General features: G+C 47.0%; 1 protein-coding gene across 1 annotated transcript in view; it reads left to right on the top strand.

Moving 5' to 3' along the window:
- Positions 1–19,940, top strand: part of LOC144510916 (apolipophorins) — a 209,673-nt gene that overhangs the window by 179,618 nt on the left and 10,115 nt on the right. The window contains exons 28-31 of the mRNA XM_078240973.1: positions 843–1,023; positions 6,748–6,959; positions 16,125–16,313; positions 19,082–19,224. Of these exons, the coding sequence (XP_078097099.1) occupies positions 843–1,023; positions 6,748–6,959; positions 16,125–16,313; positions 19,082–19,224 (725 nt within the window). The remainder of the gene's footprint in view (positions 1–842; positions 1,024–6,747; positions 6,960–16,124; positions 16,314–19,081; positions 19,225–19,940) is intronic.

Genomic DNA, 19,940 nt, shown 5'->3' on the forward strand with positions numbered 1-19,940 from the left:
ACCATTGGCAGTGGGGCTTTTGGTTGCCAAGGTCCAGAATCCCAGTTGTTGATGGATGATCCAGGTGCCAAAGGTTAAGAGCAAGTTCCGAAGTGATATTTAAAATGCTGAGGAGTTTTGACGGGGGTGAATAAATAAATTCAGGAACATTAATTTAATTTTCTCACAAAGCATGAGGAAAGGAATGACAAGTTTCTTCACATGGAGGACTGTTGAGACAAGGAACGTTTTACTACAGCGAATGATTCCGGGAAAGACCATTGTAAATTTTGGGGAGAAGTGGATTAATACTTGAAAACAGAGGAGTTACAGAACCAAAGTAGGGAAGAGAGAGTAATGGAGATATTTTGGGTTACTCCAACAGAGAACCAGAATAGGCACGATGGACAGAGTGTACAGTCAACAACTGTATATAAGTTACAAAATGTCTCAAAGGCATCTCCCCCCTCAGCATTCGGAAAAAAGATTAGCAGAGGAATTTAATACAATGGCTGGAATTTTATCGCCCCACCCGCCACGGGAATCGGAGCGGGCGAGGGGCGGACAATGGGAAGGTCCGTTGACCTTCGGTGGTATTTTATGGTTTTGGGACAAGCAAGGCCGTAAAATCCCGCCCAATACGTAACTTATTGCAAGGCATTCAGAGAAACGTGTGTGTTTAAGAGCATTTTTACCTGTTTATGAATTTGCTAAGACTGGTGTCAAGGTTAGGATGAGAAGCAATTGATTTTTTTTTTGTCTTCTGGACTGATTATAAAATGGTGCTAGACTTTTTAAACGCCAAAGTTTCCAATTCCTCAAGTGCTCCTTTAACAGCCTCAAACTCTCTTCTCGTTATCCAGTTCACCCTGCAAATTCCAGAGAAGCAAATTAATTACCGGACACAACTTCAGCATTCCCACCTACTGCAGGGTTACGCGGAAAGCAATACGCATGTCAAAGTGTTGTACAATGACAAGATACCGTTCCAGGCAGGAATCCAGTGGAAGGATACGTCTAAACCAAAGTTAAAGAAGTGGGAAGGTAGGGAGACTGACTGCCATGGATACAGTGGGCCGAATGTAACCTTTCTATGATTGTATGATTCTAAGCCAACAAGCTATGGGAATACGATGGGCGTGTTTTCCTCCCCCCTCCACAGTGTGTTCTGCAGTGGCAGAGGGTGGCTCGCTGGTGGTGGGGTCTTCTAATCCCACCGTTGGCAATGGGGTTTCCCCATTGAACACACCCTTTGCCACGGGGTTACACCGTTGGCAATCCCGCCAGTGAGAGCGGCCAGAAAATCTCACCCGACGTATTTACATGCTGAACACAACAATAAGTTGCTTTTCCAACTAATGGTCAGAAAAGAAATGCACCCGTTCGTTGTTTAGTTGAAGTGATGCAAGTACTTTTGGCTTGTAGATTCTCCACAAGTGATTGACTGGGCCAAATGGCCACCGTCTGTGTCTCTGTAATGATGTCTGGGCCTGACAGAGATTGAAGAGCAGATTGCTTTCCCATCACTGATCTCACAGAAGAGACATAAAAAAGGGGAAAATATGACAAAACTGGAGCCGTGATTGAAGCATGCCCTTTCTCACTGGTGAAATCAATTTGAAGCTAATCCAAGGCAAAGGTTTTGTTTGACTTGGAGCCAGAACAGAAGTTACTGCAAAAGAAAAGCAGCAAGAACGATGGAAAATATCACTGCCGTTACGCAGTGGAAATGATGCGATTTACAGCGTAGAGTTGGAAATTTCATGAACTGCATGTAATCTTTATATCAATCCTTTCTCTAGCTAACCAAGTGGTTAGCACTGCTAGTGCCAGGGACCCGGGTTCAATTCTCGGCTTGGGTCACTGTCTGTTCGGAGCTGCACGTTCTCCCCGTGTCTGCGTGGGTTTCCTCCGGGTGCTCCGGTTTCCTCCCACAGTCTGAAAGACGTGCTGGTTAGGTGCATTGGCCATGCTAAATTCTCCCTTAGTGTACCCAAATAGGTGCCGGAGTGTGGTGACTAGGGGATTTTCCCAGTAACTTCATTGCAGCGTTAATGTAAGCCTGCTTGTGACACTAATAAATAAACTTCAACTTTAAACTTTAATCCTCAGCATGGAATGATCACATCTTGATTTCAACCTGCAGATTATCCCTGTTAAAATGGACACTTTTAAAAAGCAGTCCACATAGAAGGATGATAACAGACATACTTGGGTTTACATATCGGAGAAGGATTGGCAGCCTGGGCCTCTTCTCTCTGAGGGTCGACTGAATACAGTCTTTAAAATTATGAAAGGTTTTGCTGTGGATTGGGTATGGAGAGAATGGGCAGGATTTTCCAATCCTGCCCACCACGGGACAGGAAACTCATGACCAAATTTCAGGGACCTTTTGCTAGTCCGTCAGACTTTCCATCCCTCCCGCGGCAGGCACAATTGGAACATTTAAGCCGATGCTTTCTCTCCTGGGGAAGAGTATAACGAGAAACCATCAACAAAAGACAGTCACCGAGAAATCCATTTGGGATTTTCTGAAGAAATGTCTTCACGCAGAGAGTGGTGAGAATGTGGAACTCGCTCTCACAGGGAGTTCTTGAAGTGAATAGTATGGATACGTTTAAGGGGAAACTGTACAAGCGAATGAGGGAGATGGGGAGATGGTTACAATGGTAGTTAGATGAGAAAAAAATGGGAGGGAATCACAAATGGAGCATAAACACTGGCATGGACTAGTTGGGCCGAATGGCCTGTTCAGAGCCATATGTCCTGTGTAATCCTAAATGTTACATACCTTTTTATCACATGGAGTGATCAGCAACAACTTGCAGTATTAAAGAACCTACTCCACAGTCTCCATCACCAATGCGCCCTTATGCCTGCAGTCCAGAACCTGTCACGCAGGGGGAAAACTGGCCTTGCATAATTAGTGGTCACTATTTGTAAAGATGTCAGTATGGGTTCCTCGTGTCTGCGTGCGTTTCCTCCGGGTGCTCCGGTTTCCTCCCACAGTCCAAAGATGTGCAGGTTAAGTGGATTGGCCATGCTAAAAAAAATTGCCCCTTAGTGTCCTGAGATGCGTAGGTTAGAGGGATTATTGGGTAAATATGTAGGGATATGGGGGTAGGGCCTGGGTGGGATTGTGGTCGGTGCAGACTCGATGGGCCGAATGGCCTCTTTCTCTACTGTAGGGTTTCTATGATTTCTATGTGGAGGTGGGTGGGAATCGAAAAGGGTCCGTGCAGTGCAACAAACAGGACATGCACAGAAAAGGGAAACCAAAGGGAATGTTGGCAACCGCTTGGGGGTGCAGCAGTACAAGAGGGGATGTGGTTAGATGGCGATGGGTTTTGTGCGCCACGACCCCACATCTGTCACAGTTGTGTCATTTGCCCAATAATACATATTTGGAAGATGGATACTTTACTCTCAGAAGGGCATCGTGGAATACGGATGGTTCAGCTTGTCGAAATGGACTCCCGGCTGCTTTTATGGTTTTGATACAAATACAGACACATCTGAGCATGCCCCTGGGAGAGTAAATGTGCCCAGAGGAGATTCCATTGAAGAGAATTAAAGTACAGGCAGTCCCCGGGTTACGAACGAGTTCCGTTTTTAAGTCTGTCTGTAAGTCGAATTTGTATGTAAGTCGGAACAGTTACGTACGGTTCACATCTAGCGTCAATTAGTCAAATATTTGTCTTAGTATATAGTATATATTTTACCTAAAACATCTTAAATATAATACAGTAATAATAATAATGAATGGAAAGGCACAAAACTTAGATTAATTTTATATTTATATATATGTATGTTTGATCCTCTAACCAAATTACCAATAGCCTTTCCATTTCAATAATTAAACCACTGCGTTGCTTAGTGATAATTGTTGCTTTCATCGGGACAGAGCCTTTCACATGCTCCATTACTCTCCCCTTGTCCTTTATAATTGTCCCAATCGTTGACCGACTGTAGCCTAACGCTTTTCCAATGTTTGTTGGCGTTTCACTTCTCCGATCGCTTTATTATTTCCACTTTCGTTTCAATCGTGATCGTTTTCCTTTTCTTCGATGCATCACCATCACTTGCATCAGATTTACGCTTTGGAGCCATGATTACGAGGGTAAATACGCGAAGACTTTGAGTCAAAACACAACGCACACAACACCGTTTACGCGATCTGACTTAAAATGGTGACGACGGCGTGGCGCTGTTCTCCCTCGGGCCGACGAACCGCTGAAAATGCGCAGTGTTTTGAGCGCCGCGCAATGTAGTCCGCTCGTTTGTTAGTACGAATCATTGTATGTAACCCGATTTTAAAAAATAATAGGCTTTACGGAGGTCGGTACGTAAGTACGGGCGTTCGTAAGTCGGGCGTTCGTAACCCGGGGACTGCCTGTAACAGTGACGGTTAGATTTGCTGACCCATGAAGAATGAATTACAACAGGAGGGCTATTCATAGCTGAAACGTTGATGGGTTTCAAATATCCGCCATTATTTGACACGTTGCACAACCATCAACCCACTTGTGTGGACAATTGAAATATCGATACTGTTGTCACATGGCCAAAACTAGCTCGAAGTACGTTATTAATCCAGAAAGACAGGATCAATGTCGACAGAGGAAGAGATCTCATTGAGAAAATGGAAAGAACCCTAACTGGAAAAGAGAGTCATTTCAGGCAGTGAAGTGAGGCTAATTTGTTCCACCTGCAGAAATATATCTTCACTACAAGAGCTTGATCATAACTTCAACCTGAAAGAACAGTAACTTCCAACATCGATAGTTTTCCATGAACCAAGAGAGAACCCTTCAGACCTGTGACATTCCAACCGCCATTTTGAAAACTGATAATCAAAGTGACCTTTTTTTTGACCCTTAAGTAATCTAAGTGTATAGTAGGGAATTTCTTTAATGGTGGCCAGATCCTCTTAAAACTTAAGGAAACTAGAATTAATTGCAATATTTTTAATAGGCGTACTCAAAATTTATTTTGAAACATAAAAGACACACAAGACATTAACCTCGGCCGTGGGAGGCCTTCAGATTGTCATGCAGCTCTGAGTACTAAAAACCCCTCTGAAGATCTGAGGCACTGAGCCTAAATTTATTACAATAATATCTTTCTGATATCTAAAACACTGCTAATTAGTTTATACTTGATCTCATTTCACATTAATATGTCAATCCAAATTATGACAAATTACCTCAGCCAGTTGCGATACGCTACCTGACGTAATATTATTCTATTTGTCTGTTTCCATTTGTGGACTTTTACCCTCCTGGCATAGTCCACCTCCTTGCTGCTACGGTGCTAAGGGCGCCACCACCAGACTATTTTCCCAATGGAATATTACCAAGACAGCGATAACACCAGTCTTGGGCCCTAGATCTGACACATTTCTATGCCTGGACAACAGAAGCCTCATTGTTTGAACATAATTATGTTTCATCCTCTGTCCCTAAAACTTGAAACTATTGCATTCCTGCTAAGCCAGCTGTGAACTTCCATCAACATTTCTGCAACATTTGCATTTCTGACTGAGGTGATTCCATATTGAAATACTTTTAATATGTTAAAATACATCATTCAGGATTTTGATCAAAAGATACTTAATACTTAAAATCATTATATTCATACCACTCTCGTTAATACATTCACATATGAATAAACCATCAACAGATCTTGTTAGGTATGAATCACTTTAACTCTTTCCTTCCCAACTGTTGCTAAACCTAAGAATCTGCCTGTGGTTCTGCGCATTAACCCAAAGTATATGTTACATCGTGTGTGTTGTGTGTGTGTAAAATTTGGATGTTATGAAAAATAAACATTTAACCTTTTATTTTGATTTTAAACTTATAAGAAGGCCTGTTTTTGTGTCTAATATTTTAAGTCACAGCTCTCAATGGGTTAAAATAGTCTAAAATACACTTAGTGACCAGACAAGAGGTGGCAAAATAGGGAGAAATTATTGCATGCCTCTCTCCTGTCTGTGACACACCCCAGCATTTTTACCAAATGAAACTCGGGCACAAGAAGGCCACTTGCTCCAGAGGAGTGGGGGCCTAAGTTAAATGGCAGTGCTGCATCCCATTGAAGCCATTGGGACAAATTGCTATTTTAACTGTAGGTCAAACTACTGCTCATAAAGAGTCCAGGCAATAGGTAAATTCTTCTTTTTAAAATTTTGGAAAGACCATAACTTATAGGAGCAGAATTAGGCCATTCAGCCCATCGAGTCTGCTCCGCCATTCAATCATGACTAATATTTTTCTCATCCCCATTCTCCTGCCTTCTCCCCGTAACTCTTGATCTCCTTATTGATCAAGAACCCATCTATCTCTGCCTTAAAGACACTCAATGACCTGGCCCCCTCTGTGGCAATGAGTTCCACAGATTCACCACCCTCTAGCTGAAGAAATTCTTCCTCACCTCAGTTTTAAGGGAGCGTCCCTTCATTTGTGGATCAGCAGGACCTGAGAACTTAAGGTGTACAGAGAAGGACTTTGGAAGTGTAGATCTGAGAATTATTCTTAAAAAAGCCTACACATGGAGGAAAGATGGGGAATTGTATTTGTTAAAAGTTGTCCTGTTTATCTGTTGATGGTTCTGTAACAGATCAGTCTTCTGGATGCCACAGTTGTTGACTATAGGGCTACAACTCACTAAGAAAAATATCACGCGTAATTAATGACGCGATAGTCTGGTGTTCGATTGGCAGTGGGTGTACTTATTGTAAAACTTTGTTTCCCCATGTTTGATCAGGTTCACTGAAGCTAGATACACCTTGGCTTTATCTTCATACATCACATAAACTGAATCAGCCTCACGTCCGTGCTTACCAATCAAGTGTGGAAATAACAGCAGCAAAAGCCGTGTCGGTGAAGGATCTGGTGATCTATACCTACTATAAAAACAAAGGAAATAAATTGGAAGGAAGGATCCATATTCACACACCCAGCACCACTTACTTAAAGGTTAGTAACAAGTCTACCCTTCTCTTCACAGGCTGCGCTGGATTGGGGGGCATTGATAGTTTCACTTCATGCATATTATGCTGTGTGTTAATGGTGGGCCCTTCAGAATCATTTTATTTTAGAAGCATATAACTTAAGCACTGGCGGCACAGTGGTTAGCACTGCTGCCTCACAGCAGCAGCAACCCGGGTTCAATTCCGGCCTTAGATCATAGAATCCTACAGTGCAGAAGGAGGCCACTTGGCCCATCGAGTCTGCACTGACCACAATCCCACCCAGGCCCTATCCCCATAACCCCATGCATTTACCCTAGCCAGTCCCCCTGACACTAAGGGACAATTTAGCATGGCCAATCCACCTAACCCGCACATCTTTGGACTGTGGGAGGAAACCCACACAGACATGGGGAGAACATGCGAACTCCACACAGACAGTGACCCCCAAGCCCGGAATCGAGCCCGGGTCCCTGGCGCTGTGAGGCAGTAGTGCTAACCATTGTGCCACCGTGCTGCCCATTGGGTGACAGTATAGGTTTCCTCCGGTTGCTCCAGTTTTCTCCCACACTCCAAAGATGTGCAGGTTAGGTGGATTGGCCATGATCAATTGACCCTTGGTGTTAGGGGGATTAGCAGGGTAAATACATGGGGTTACAGGGATAGGGCCTGGGTGGGATTGTTGTCGGTGCAGACTCGATGGGCCGAATGGCTTCCTTCTCCACTGTAGGGATTCTTAAAAAAAGAATTCTGAGTCAGTACAAATGGTGGGCCTTTCAGAATCATTTTATTTCCAAAGCACATAGCTCAAGCACTGGTGAATCCAAAATCAGTACAAATGCATTGAACTGGATCATTTAATTGCACATTGTTGGAAATTATGGCTCACGTCAGAATGCAGCTCTCTGAACCTTCCAAACAATATCACTTCAAGAAGCATGATGATGAATCTACTGTGGAGTTAATCTGCTAGAGTGGACCCTTCCCTTTTTTATATCTATCAGTATAGTGAACTTTGCGGTAAAAATAACAGTGAGGGTAGCAGTTATCAATGGTGAAATCAGACAGCAGCCTCACGAGCACTTCACCTTGTAAATCAGGAATGTTCCCAATGCCCTGCTCCTCCAGTCACTGAATGATAATGGTTCATCACCATTGATTCATCCTTTTAAATGCACTGAACAGCATAAGGTTGCTTGACCTAACTTATATAGAACAAAGAACAGTACAACACAGGAACAGGCCCTTCGGCCCTCCAAGCCTGTGCAGATCATGATTCCTGCCGAAACCAAAATCATATGCACTTAGAGTCTGTATCCTTCCATTCCCATCCTATTCATGTATTTGTCCAGATGCCCCTTAAATGCCGCTATCGTACCTGCTCCCACCACCTCCCCGGGCAGCGTGTTCCAGACATTCACCGCCCTCTGTGTAAAAAAACTTGTCTTCAACATCTCCTCTAAACTTTTCCCCATACACCTTAAACCTATGTCCCCTAGTACTTGACTTTTCTACCCTAGGAAAGAACATCTGACTATCCACTCTGTCCATGCCACTCATAATCTTGTAAACCTCTATCAGGTCGCCCCTCAACCTCTGTCGTTCCAGTGAGAACAAACCGAGTTTATCTAACCTCTCCTCATAGCTAATACCTTCCAGTCCAGGCAGCATCCTGGTAAACCTCTTCTGTACCCTCTCCAAAGCATCCACATCCTTCTGGTAATAGCTGAAGTTATTCAGAAAAGCCCTGCCTTCCCAAAAGAGTTACGTCAACAAACGTGTTGAAACTGCCAGAAATAACTCTCCAGTCTCACAGACACAGGGTAGAAATTCTTTTCAAATTTTAAAGGGTGGTGAATTTAAATAATTTGATAGTTTAACAGCCCTACATATTTTATCTGCCTTTCGTGAGTATTAATGTCTCCTCCGTAAAGTTGTGAAACGTACTGTGGGTTGAGGCCTTTACTGGAGGGAGAATTGATTCCGCTTGTCCTGTGCATTATGTTCTATGGCCCAACTGATTTATACTTTGTGCCTGTGGGCATCACGGAATATCCCTGTGGTGGACCATCGTTGGTTCCCACTGTGGGGTTGTTCTAATGTTGTTGTTGGGCTAGGGTGGGATTAATACACCTGTGGTTGTTACTGTTGTGGCACATCCCAGTCGGGCTCCGCCTCCTGGGAGAGGTATAAGACCCCCTGCTCGGGCGGGACCTCGTCAGTCTGGGATGGTGTACTTACGTTCTAGTAGTTCCATTGTTAGGCAATAAAAGCCTTCAGTTACCGAAGCCTCGTGTCTTGAGTTCAATTGACGTGCATCAATTTTATTGCCTAACACTAAGCTCTCGACGGAAAGGAGAGTATGGAACAAATCTTAAAGCCAGAGCGTCTGACGCTGGATCCACGTGCGGTGGGCGCCTCTAACACCTTCGACCACTGGCTGAAGTGTTTTGAGGACTACCTGGTAGCCTCCGCAGCGGTCATCACAGATGACGACAGACTCCGGGTCCTCCATGCGAGGGTAAGCGACACTGTCTACCTCGCGATCCGTGCGGCCACCACTTACCCGAGGGCCCTCGAGCTTTTAAAAAAGCGCTACACGAAACCTCCCAATGAGATCCACGCTCGTTACCTCCTCGCTACACGACGTCGGCAGTCGGGCGAAACCATGGAGGATTACGCCAATGAGCTCTTGCAGCTTGCCAGGGGTTGCGACTGCAAAGCTGTGTCGGCTGAGCAGTATATGTATGACCTCGCCCGAGATGCGTTTGTGGCAGGGGTAGGGTCTTCGTACATCCGTCTCAAGCTGCTAGAAAAGGGGAATCTCAACCTGACCCAAGCTATGGAAATGGCTGAAATGCTTGAGGCGGCTTCGAAGAGCTTGGTCCTGTATCCGGAGGACCACGTGGAGACAACGTGGCAGGAGCAGTCACAAATCCCTCCTCGCCCCACGGGCTCGAAGTGCAGTGTTATGGCGTGCTCCCATGTAGACCCAACGACGGCGGCAGCAGCCCCATGCGGCCCGCAATGCTACTTCTGCGGAGGAGCCAAGCATCCACGACAAAAGTGTCCTGCTAAAGCGGTGGTCTGTAATCAATGCGGTAAAAAGGGGCACTACGCGAAGGTGTGCAGATCAAAGCCCAAGAACGGCAGTGCAGCCTGTGACCCTTCAGAACGGGGATCATCACCATCGACGTCGAAGTACCCACGGGGTTCGTCCACGTGCGAGTCCAGGACGACGCCATTGTGGTCGACGGAGTCGAAGGAGGATGACCACCGGGAGTCGCTACGCTTGGCGCCCTCAACCATGTGCGATTCATGGGGGCGGCCATTTTGGTCGACGACGACCAGGAGCGACCAGCAGGGGTCCTCAGCATCGACCTCAGCTGCCTGCAGTGACGTTCAAGGGCCAACGGTGGCGTCAATCACCCTGAACCAGGCTAAGCACCACAGGCTTGACTGTTCAATGATTGACATAAAGGTAAATGGTCGTGCAATTTATTGTCTGTTTGACAGCGGGAGCACTGAGAGCTTTATTCACCCTGACACTGTAAAGAGGTGTGGACTCCAGGTTCAACCTGCCAAACAGACAATCTCTATGGCATCACGGTCCCGGTCTGTCCCTGTTCAAGGACGTTGTGTGGTAACTATGAAAGTGCAGGGCACAATTTACGAGCGATTCAGGCTCCTTGTGTTGCCGCATCTTTGCGCACCAATTCTCCTCGGACTAAACTTTATGGTCCACATGAAGAGTGTGATCCTACAGTACGGTGGGCCACTCCCTTCGCTGACAGTAGGGGAACAGCTGCAGTCTCCAAATTGTCCAAAGCGCCCCGCATGCAATCTTTCTACATTAAAGATCACCACACCCTCTTTATTCAAGAATCTGGTACCAGGCTGCAAGCCCATCGCTACTAAAAGTAGGCGTTACAGCGCTGAAGATCGGATCTTCATCAGATCTGAGGTTCAGCGGCTCCTCAAAGAAGGGATCATACAGCTCAGTGTTAGTCCGTGGAGAGCACAGGTTGTGGTGGTTAAGAGCGGGAACAAACCCCGGATGGTCATTGATTACAGTCAGACCATTAATCGATATACGCAGCTGGATGCGTATCCTCTCCCGCGCATATCTGATATGGTCAATCAGATTGCGCAGTACCGGGTGTTCTCCACCATAGACCTTAAGTCCGCCTACCACCAACTCCCCATCCGCCCAGAGGACCGACACTACACGGCTTTTGAGGCGGATGGTCGTCTGTATCAGTTTCTTAGGGTTCCATTTGGTGTCACCAATGGGGTCTCGGTCTTCCAGCGTGCTATGGACCGAATGGTGGACCAGAACGGGCTGCGGGCTACCTTCCCGTACCTGGATAATGTCACCATCTGCGGCCGTGATCAGCAGGACCATGACACAAATCTCCAGAACTTTTTACGCACTGCATCTCGCCTGAATTTGACCTACAACAGGGAGAAGTGTGTATTCCGTACGCGCCGGTTAGCCATCCTGGGATGCGTAGTGGAAAACGGGGTCATTGGCCCTGATCCCGACCGTATGCGCCCCCTTGCTGAACTTCCCTTGCCCGCTAGCGCAAAAGCACTGAGGAGATGCTTAGGCTTCTTCTCCTATTATGCGCAGTGGGTCCCCAACTACGCGGACAAAGCCCGTCCGCTTATTAAGTCCACGACTTTGCCACTCACGCCAGAGGCCCAATTGGCCTTCAAGGCATTGAAACACGACATTGCGAAAGCCACGATGCACGCGGTAGACGAATCCATCCCTTTTCAGGTGGAAAGCGATGCATCTGATTTCGCTCTGGCCGCCACACTAAACCAGGCAGGCAGGCCCGTCGCATTTTTTTCCCGCACCCTCCAAGGTCCCGAAATTCGGCATTCAGCGGTGGAAAAGGAGGCCCAGGCCATTGTGGAGGCCGTGAGACACTGGCGCCATTACCTGGCGGGGAAGCGGTTCACCCTGATCACGGACCAGCGGTCCGTGGCGTTCATGTTCAATAACATGCAGAGGGGCAAGATCAAGAATGACAAGACCTTGCGGTGGAGAATTGAGCTCTCCACCTATAACTACGATATCATGTATCGTCCAGGGAAACTCAATGAGCCCTCTCGCGCGGAACATGCGCTACTATGCAGGAGGATCGCTTGAACGCCCTCCATAATGACCTATGCCATCCTGGGGTCACTCGGCTCTACCACTTTATCAAAGCCCGCAACCTGCCTTACTCGGTGGAGGACGTCAGGTCAGTGACGAGGAGCTGTCGGATTTGCGCGGAATGCATACCGCACTTTTACCGACCTGACCGGGCACATTTGGTCAAGGCCACTCGCCCCTTTGAGAGGCTGAGTGTGGATTTTAAGGGCCCCCTTCCCTCAACAGATCGGAACGTGTACTTTCTGAACATAATAGACGAGTACTCCCGGTTCCCGTTTGTTGTCCCCTGCGCGGACACGTCGACTGCCACGGTGATCAAGGCATTCCGTGATCTTTTTACCCTGTTCGGGTACCCCAGCTATATACATAGCGACAGGGCCTCGTCGTTCATGAGTAATGACTTGAGGCAATTCCTGCCCTCATACGGGATTGCCTCTAGTAGGACCACGAGTTACAACCCTAGGGGCAATGGACAGGTGGAAAGAGAGAATGCTACAGTCTGGAAGGCTGTCCTATTGGCGCTGAAGTCCAAAGGCCTTCCAGTCTCCCATTGGCAGGAGGTCCTCCCTAATGCGCTTCACTCCATTCGCTCCCTCCTGTGTACGGCAACCAATGCTACTCCCCACGAGAGGATGTTCTCATTCCCTCGGAAGTCGTCCTCGGGGATATCTTTACCAGCCTGGTTGACGTACCCAGGACCCGTCCTTCTGCGGCGACATATAAGGGCCCGCAAGTCCGACCCCTTAGTCGAACAGGTCCACCTCCTCCACGCCAACCCTCAGTATGCCTATGTGGCATATCCTGACAGGCGAGAGGACACAGTCTCGATCCAAGACCTGGCGCCCGCAGGGGACGTAGCAACTCCTGTCGCTCCCATACCCCCAGTGACGAATCCCTTATCCCTTATTTCTCCCCCGGACGTGGCGCGGTCAGCACCGGGACCAGTGCTTAACAGTTATACTCCAATGCACAGCTTGCCTGAGCCCCGGAGATCGGCGCCATCGCAGAATGTACCGGGATCCCCTGCACTACCGTTTCATCAGGGTCAACCGGCCTGTGAGTCCGCGAGAGGACAGCCGGACGCTGTTTTGGAGAGAACGCCACCGCAAGCACCTACTCCGGTGTCACCGCCGGTATTGAGGAGGTCACAACGACGGTGCGGTCCTCCAGGCCGTCTGGACTTATAATCTGTTGACTTTTTTTAGTCTGTTTTCGCACCCCGCCGGCCTTTGTTCTCAAAGGAGGGGTGAATGTGGTGAACCGTCGTTGGTTCCCACTGTGGGGTTGTTCTAATGTTGTTGTTGGGCTAGGGTGGGATTAATACACCTGTGGTTGTTACTGTTGTGTCACATCCCAGTCGGGCTCCGCCTCCTGGGAGAGGTATAAGACCCCCTGCTCGGGCGGGACCTCGTCAGTCTGGGATGGTGTACTTACGTTCTAGTAGTTCCATTGTTAGGCAATAAAAGCCTTCAGTTACCGAAGCCTCGTGTCTTGAGTTCAATTGACGTGCATCAATCCCCTTTCCCCAATTGGCAAAATTAGGATCTGTCAGAAATGGGGGTGAGTATTCCAGATCCAGGTCCTGTCTGCTATTTTTAAATGTCCGCAGTGCCTCCAATACTCTGTGTACACTTGGTCCCTTACTGAGAGACTCAAATAACTTGCATGTGCAAGGGAACATAGACAATGACAAATTATAAGGTCTTAAATAACGCACTGTCACATCTTAAAACACAGGACATAACCTGTTTTGGGTGGCATGGCGGCACAGTGGTTAGCACTGCTGACTTACACGCAGGGACCCGGGTTCAATTCTAGCCTTGGGTCACTGTGCAGAGTTTGCACCTTCTCCCCGTGTCTGCATGGGTTTCTTCCAGGTGCTCAGTTTCCTCCCACAGTCCAAAGATGTGCTGGTTAGGTGCTTTGGCCATGCTAAATTCTCCCTCAGTGTACCTGAACAGGCACCGGAGTGTGGCAACAAGGGGATTTTCACAATAACTTCATTGCAGTGTTAATGTAAGCCTACTTGTGACACTAATAAAAAAACTTTAAACGTTACAGAGCTGCATTGTCTGGAACTTTCCCTGACTTTCACTGAAAGATGTGCTGGCCATGTTAAATTGACCCTAATGTCAGGGGATTAGCAGTGTAAATATGTGGGGTGACAGGAATAGGGCCTGGGTGAATTGTGGTCAGTGCCAACTCGATGGGCCGAATGGCCTCCTGCACTGTATGGTTTCTATGATTCTCTCTGTGCCTCTTTGTCCCTGGTGTTTCTCCCTGCAGCTTGCTTCCTTTCTGCCTCCCAGTTCTCTGCCAACCAGCACCCCCTCACCAACCACCTGCCAACTCCTCCCTGGTCCCATCTGACTGGCCCTGGTGACTAGCTGTGAGACCAGCATCCATCGATGAGTCTCCCAGCTGGTTGCAGTTCCGGCAGTGACCACTGCAGACATTGGCACTGCTGAGATTGGGGGAGGTTTGCGGGTCAGAGCGACAGTGCACCACACCTCCTAGACGGAGAACCTTGTGACGCTGAGGGCCTCCCTCGCCATTCTCCGGGCCGGACTCTCCCAAACAGCCAAGGCCGGGATTCCTCCCAATTTCCAGCCTGCCCTTGGGGCCACCACCGCTCTAAGGAATCCAGCCCAATGTGAGCAGCTGTGTTTTCCCTCCAGAACATTCAGACTTGTGTTTTGGGACTTTGGCATCCTGTTGCAAATTATCATCATGTTTCCCCTTTATCTTTTGTTCAAATGCTGTGAAGCAGAACCGGCAATGCCGTTCATCACTGAAGTTACACTCTGCTCCGAATGAGATTAATTTGAAATGAAATGGGAATTTAGACTGCAAAACCATTAATTGAGCAGAGATAGAAACTAGAAGCAGGAGTAGGCCATTCGGCCCTTCAGGCTTGCTCTGCCATTCATTTTGAACATGGCTGATCATCAAATTCAATATCCTGATTCTTCCCCGCCCCCTCCCCCAATATCCCTTGATCCCTTTAGTCCCAAAAGCTGTATCTAATTTCTTCTTGAAATCCCTCAACGTTTTGGCCTCACTACTTTCTGTGGTAGTGAATTCCACACATTCACCACTCCCCGGGTGAAGAAATTTCTCCTCACCTCACCCCAGTTCTAAAAGGTTTACCCCCTATCCTCAAACTATGATCCCTAGTTCTGGACTCCCCCACCATTGGGAACATTCTTTCTGAATCTACCCTGTCTAACCCTGTTAGAATTTAATGAATTCATAGAATCCTACAGTGCAGATGGAGGCCATTCGGCCCATCAAGCCTGCACCGACAACAATCCCACCCACATCCTATCCCGTAACCCCAACCGTAGGGATATGGGGGTAGGGCCTGGGTGGGATTGTGGTCGGTGCAGACTTGATGGGCCGAATGGCTCTTTCTGCACTGTAGGATTCTATTCTATGGTAACCCCACGTATTTAACCTGCTAATCCTGACTCTAAGGGGCAATTTAGCGTGGCCAATCCACCTAACCCACACATCTTTGGAGTGTGGGAGGAAACCGGAGCACCCGGAGGAAACCCACGCAGACACGGGGCGAATGTGCAAACTCCTCACAGACAGTGACCCGAGGCTGGAATTGAACCCGGGTCCCTGCCGCTGTGAGGCAGCAGTGCTAACCACTGTGCCACCCTAAATGAATGCTGGGGTGTGGGATGGAGAATCTTCAGCATTGCTGCAGTGTTGATTATAATCTCAGCTCATTCTCCAAGATTTTCCTACACGAAATTACCATTCTGGAAATGGGGTGACTCTAAATGAGGAACAGGCAATGCTAATGATTGAGTGTCGGGAACTTGTAGGTTCCACACTGTAGTCAATTGTTTCGTGTCTATAAAACATTAACTTCCTCTTTGTTTACAGTTTTATTTCAACCTCAAAATTGATGCGACCCAAAGGACAGACTGAGCCATAATTGTAGCTCTGGTTTAAAGAGTCGATTTAATGAGAATGTTCTACATGTTTCTTTCCCAGGCATCTACTCTTGGGCACATTTCAGAGAGCTCGTTCAGAAGCCACAGTGAGGTGGTCTCCCTTTGGAACCTGCCGGTTAGAAACAAAATCATTGTGGAAAGCAAAGAGAAACTTAAAACTGCCTGGTTTTGGCTGAAGCATCAGAAAAAGGAATTTAATTTCACCGCTAACTACACGAACAGGGAGCAGGTGAGATTTCAGACTGTGTGAATGGGAGGAGGATTGGATGGTGCAACTCATTACCTACTTGTGAGATATTTCTTCACATCCAACACACACACATTAAAATTGAGTCATTTCTACTCTGCTTGGAAGCCTGTTGAATAGTGTCTGAATCATAGAATCCCTACAGTGCAGAAGGAGGCCATCTGGCCCATCGAGTCTGCACCGACTCTCTGACAGAGCAACTTACCCAGGCCTTCTCCCCTGCCCTAGCCCCATAACCCCATGCATTTTACATGGCTAATGCCCCTAACCTACACATATTGGGACATTAAGGGACAATTTAGCATGGCCCTAGTCACCACACTCCGGTGCCTGTTCGGGTACACGGAGGGAGAATTTAGCATGGCCAATGCACCTAACCAGCACATCTTTCAGACTGTGGGAAGAAACCGGATCACCCGGAGGAAACCCATGCAGACACGGGGAGAATGTGCAAACTCCGCACAGACAACATCCGCAGTATTTGCTTATTTTCTTTATTAAGTTAAATATTCCATTTTAGAATCATAGAATCCTTACAGTGCGGAAGGAGGCCATTCGGCCCATCGTGTCTGCACTGACCACAATCCCACCCAGGCCCTATTTCTGTATTTACCCTGCTAATCCCCTGACAATTTAGCATGGCCAATCAACCTAACCTGCACATCTTTGGACTGTGGGAGGAAACCGGAGCGCCCGGAGGAAACCCACACAGACATGGGGAGAATGTGCAAACTCCACACAGGCAGTGAGCCGAGGCTGGAATTGAACCCGGGCCTCTGGCACTGTGAGGCAGCAGTGTCAACCACTGGGCCATCGTGTGGTCCCATCTGAATAAAGGACAACTCCTGATAAAGGTTAGCAAGCTACATTTTGCCAGTTAAAGCTAGTCGTGTGTAATATAAGTGTTTGGACTATCCGTTTCTGTATCATCTACTTGTTTGCCCCTGTATAAGGTCACTTCTCAAAATTATATTTCATAAAACACAGAGAAAGATGAAAATCACCAAAGGTTTCTCTCCACCTTTTTGAGAGAGAGAGCTGAGAGGTGGTGATTTAACCTGAGGGTCAACAGGTTAAATGACGAATGGCAGATGGAGTTTAATTTAGATAAATGTGAGGTAATGCATTTTGGTAGATTCAACCAGGGCAGGACTTACTCAGTTAATGGTAGGGCATTGAGGAGAGTTACAGAACAAAGAGATCTAGGGGTACAGGTTCATAGCTCCTTGAATGTGGAGACACAGGTGGACAGAGTGGTGAAGAAGGCATTTGGCATGCTTGGTTTCATTGGTCAGAACATTGAATACAGGAGTTGGAACGTCTTATTGAAGTTAGACAAGGCATTGGTAAGGCCACACTTGGAATATTGTGTACAATTCTGATCACCCTATTGTAGAAAGGATATGATTAAACTAGAAAGAGTGCAGAAAAGATTTACTAGGATGCTACCGGGACTTGATGGTTTGAGTTATAAGGAGAGGCTGGATAGACTGGGGCTTTTTTCTCTGGAGCGTAGAAGGCTGAGGGGTGATCTTATTGAGGTCTATAAAATAATGAGGGGCATAGATCAGCTAGCGAGTCAATATCTTTTCCCAAATGTAGGGGAGTCTAAAACTAGAGGGCATAGGTTTAAGGTGAGAGGGGAGAGATACAAAAGTGTCCCGAGGGGCAATTTTTTCACACAGAGGGTGGTGAGTGTCTGGAACAAGCTGCCAGAGGTAGTAATAGAGGCAGGTACAATTTTGTGTTTTAAAAAGCATTTAGACAGTTACATGGGTATAGAGGGATATGGGCCAAATGCAGTCAATTGGGACTAGCTTAGGGGTTTAAAAAAATGGGTGGCATGGACAAGTTGGGCCGAAGGGTCTGTTTCCATGCTGTAAACCTCTATGTCTATGACTCTAAGACTAGTCCTCAGGCGAGGGGCAAGGTTGAGAAGGTGGGGCCTTCATGAATAACTTCAGCCGGTATGGGAATTGAACTGGTGCTGTTGGCATTGTTCCCCGTCATGAACCAGCCGTCCAGCCAGCTGAGCTAAATCGTGATCAAGGTCAACGGGTCTTTGCGTGGTCCAATTTTGCCTGCTATGATTCCTGTGGTGGGCGGGATGGGAAAATTCCACTCTTAATCTTAGCCAAAAGGCTGAGACACAATGCCAATGTTAAAGCTGACTGTAACCTAACTTAGCACATTTGCGATACCTGGTGAGGAAATACTTAACAGATTTTAGTGACCATCCCAAACCATTCACTTTCCATGCCTCAGAAACTATAGCATACAACAGGAGCAAAAGTGTCAATGTTAAAGAACAGAAATTGCCTGCCCAAAAAAAAGTCTTCCATCAATTATTTTGATGACTATCATGCTTTCAATGTATTTTCCTAACAGTCGTTAAAATTTAAGATGCAAAACTTAATAGAAATGCAATGCTTAAATCCAGGAGGACTGGAGTAGTTTAGTCTTCATTCAAGCCAGTTTCGGCCTAGCTGTTGGCTCTTCTGGAGTCCCAATAGACCCAATCTCAGCTGGGTGAAGCCAGATGTGTGCCACATTGAACAGAAAAACATCCACTGAAGTGGTTTCATGTGTGTCAAGGATAGGATCAAAGGAAAATGTCTTGTGGCTTTGGCAAAGTCGCTGAGGTTTGGCGGGTTGTTGATGCAAAATACTTAGCAGGGGAGCTGTACATCCCCCGTTCCAAAGGAACCGCTATTTATCGAGGAATCTGACAATTTACTGTTAATTCACAGCCGAGGAGGAAAAGAAGTCTAGCGATGGTAGCCCTGTGGACAGACAATAAGAGTGCACCTTTGATAGTGCAGCTGAATGGACAAATCGAAGAATTGAAGAGGGAAAAGATGTTATTCCAGAACCGTGCATTAATTCAATTTAGGTGAGAAAGAATTGGAATACGTCCCTCAGTATCACTTTCACATTGCTCCCGCCTTAGCTGTGTTTGGAAAAGATTTTGAAAAGTGATTCTTTTGGACACAGGCATGCTTAATTAATGCCTATTAAACGATTGTTGATTGTCGGTGATGTGTGAAAAATCAGACTCCAAATATTTCTTTTGATTCTTTCATGGGACCTGGTGTCGCTGGCTGGGCCAGCATGTATTGCCCATCCCTAATTGCCCTTGAACTGAGTGGTTTGCTCGGCCATTTCAGAGGGCCCTTTTAAGAGTCATTTGCCAGGATTTTCCAGCCACGCTCGCCCCAAAACCGGAAAATCCCTCCCGAGATCGACGCACCTTCTGAGAGTTTTGCTGGAATTTTACTGCCTTGCCCACCCGAGGCTCATAAGATCCTGCCCGAGGCCAATGGAGAATGCCATTTTGCGAGCCATGCCTGCCCCGATTCCAGGGCGGGCGTGCCGGTGAAATTCCGGTATTTGAGTTGCTTTGTAGGAATGTAAACCAGACTTGTCCTTAAGCTGGTAAATTCCAGCCCTAACTTTCCATGCTAAGTTTAGTTCATATTACTACACAAATGCAGCCATTTATTAAAACTCCCTGGGAGTTTGAATGTGAACACTATTTTTTTAAAAGGATGATGGCAAGTCGTTCAGCAGTTTGTGGCAATGGACAATCCCTGGAGCATCACTTCCTCA

Source organism: Mustelus asterias, chromosome 23 (assembly GCF_964213995.1).
Source record: "Mustelus asterias chromosome 23, sMusAst1.hap1.1, whole genome shotgun sequence".
NCBI lineage: Eukaryota > Metazoa > Chordata > Chondrichthyes > Carcharhiniformes > Triakidae > Mustelus > Mustelus asterias.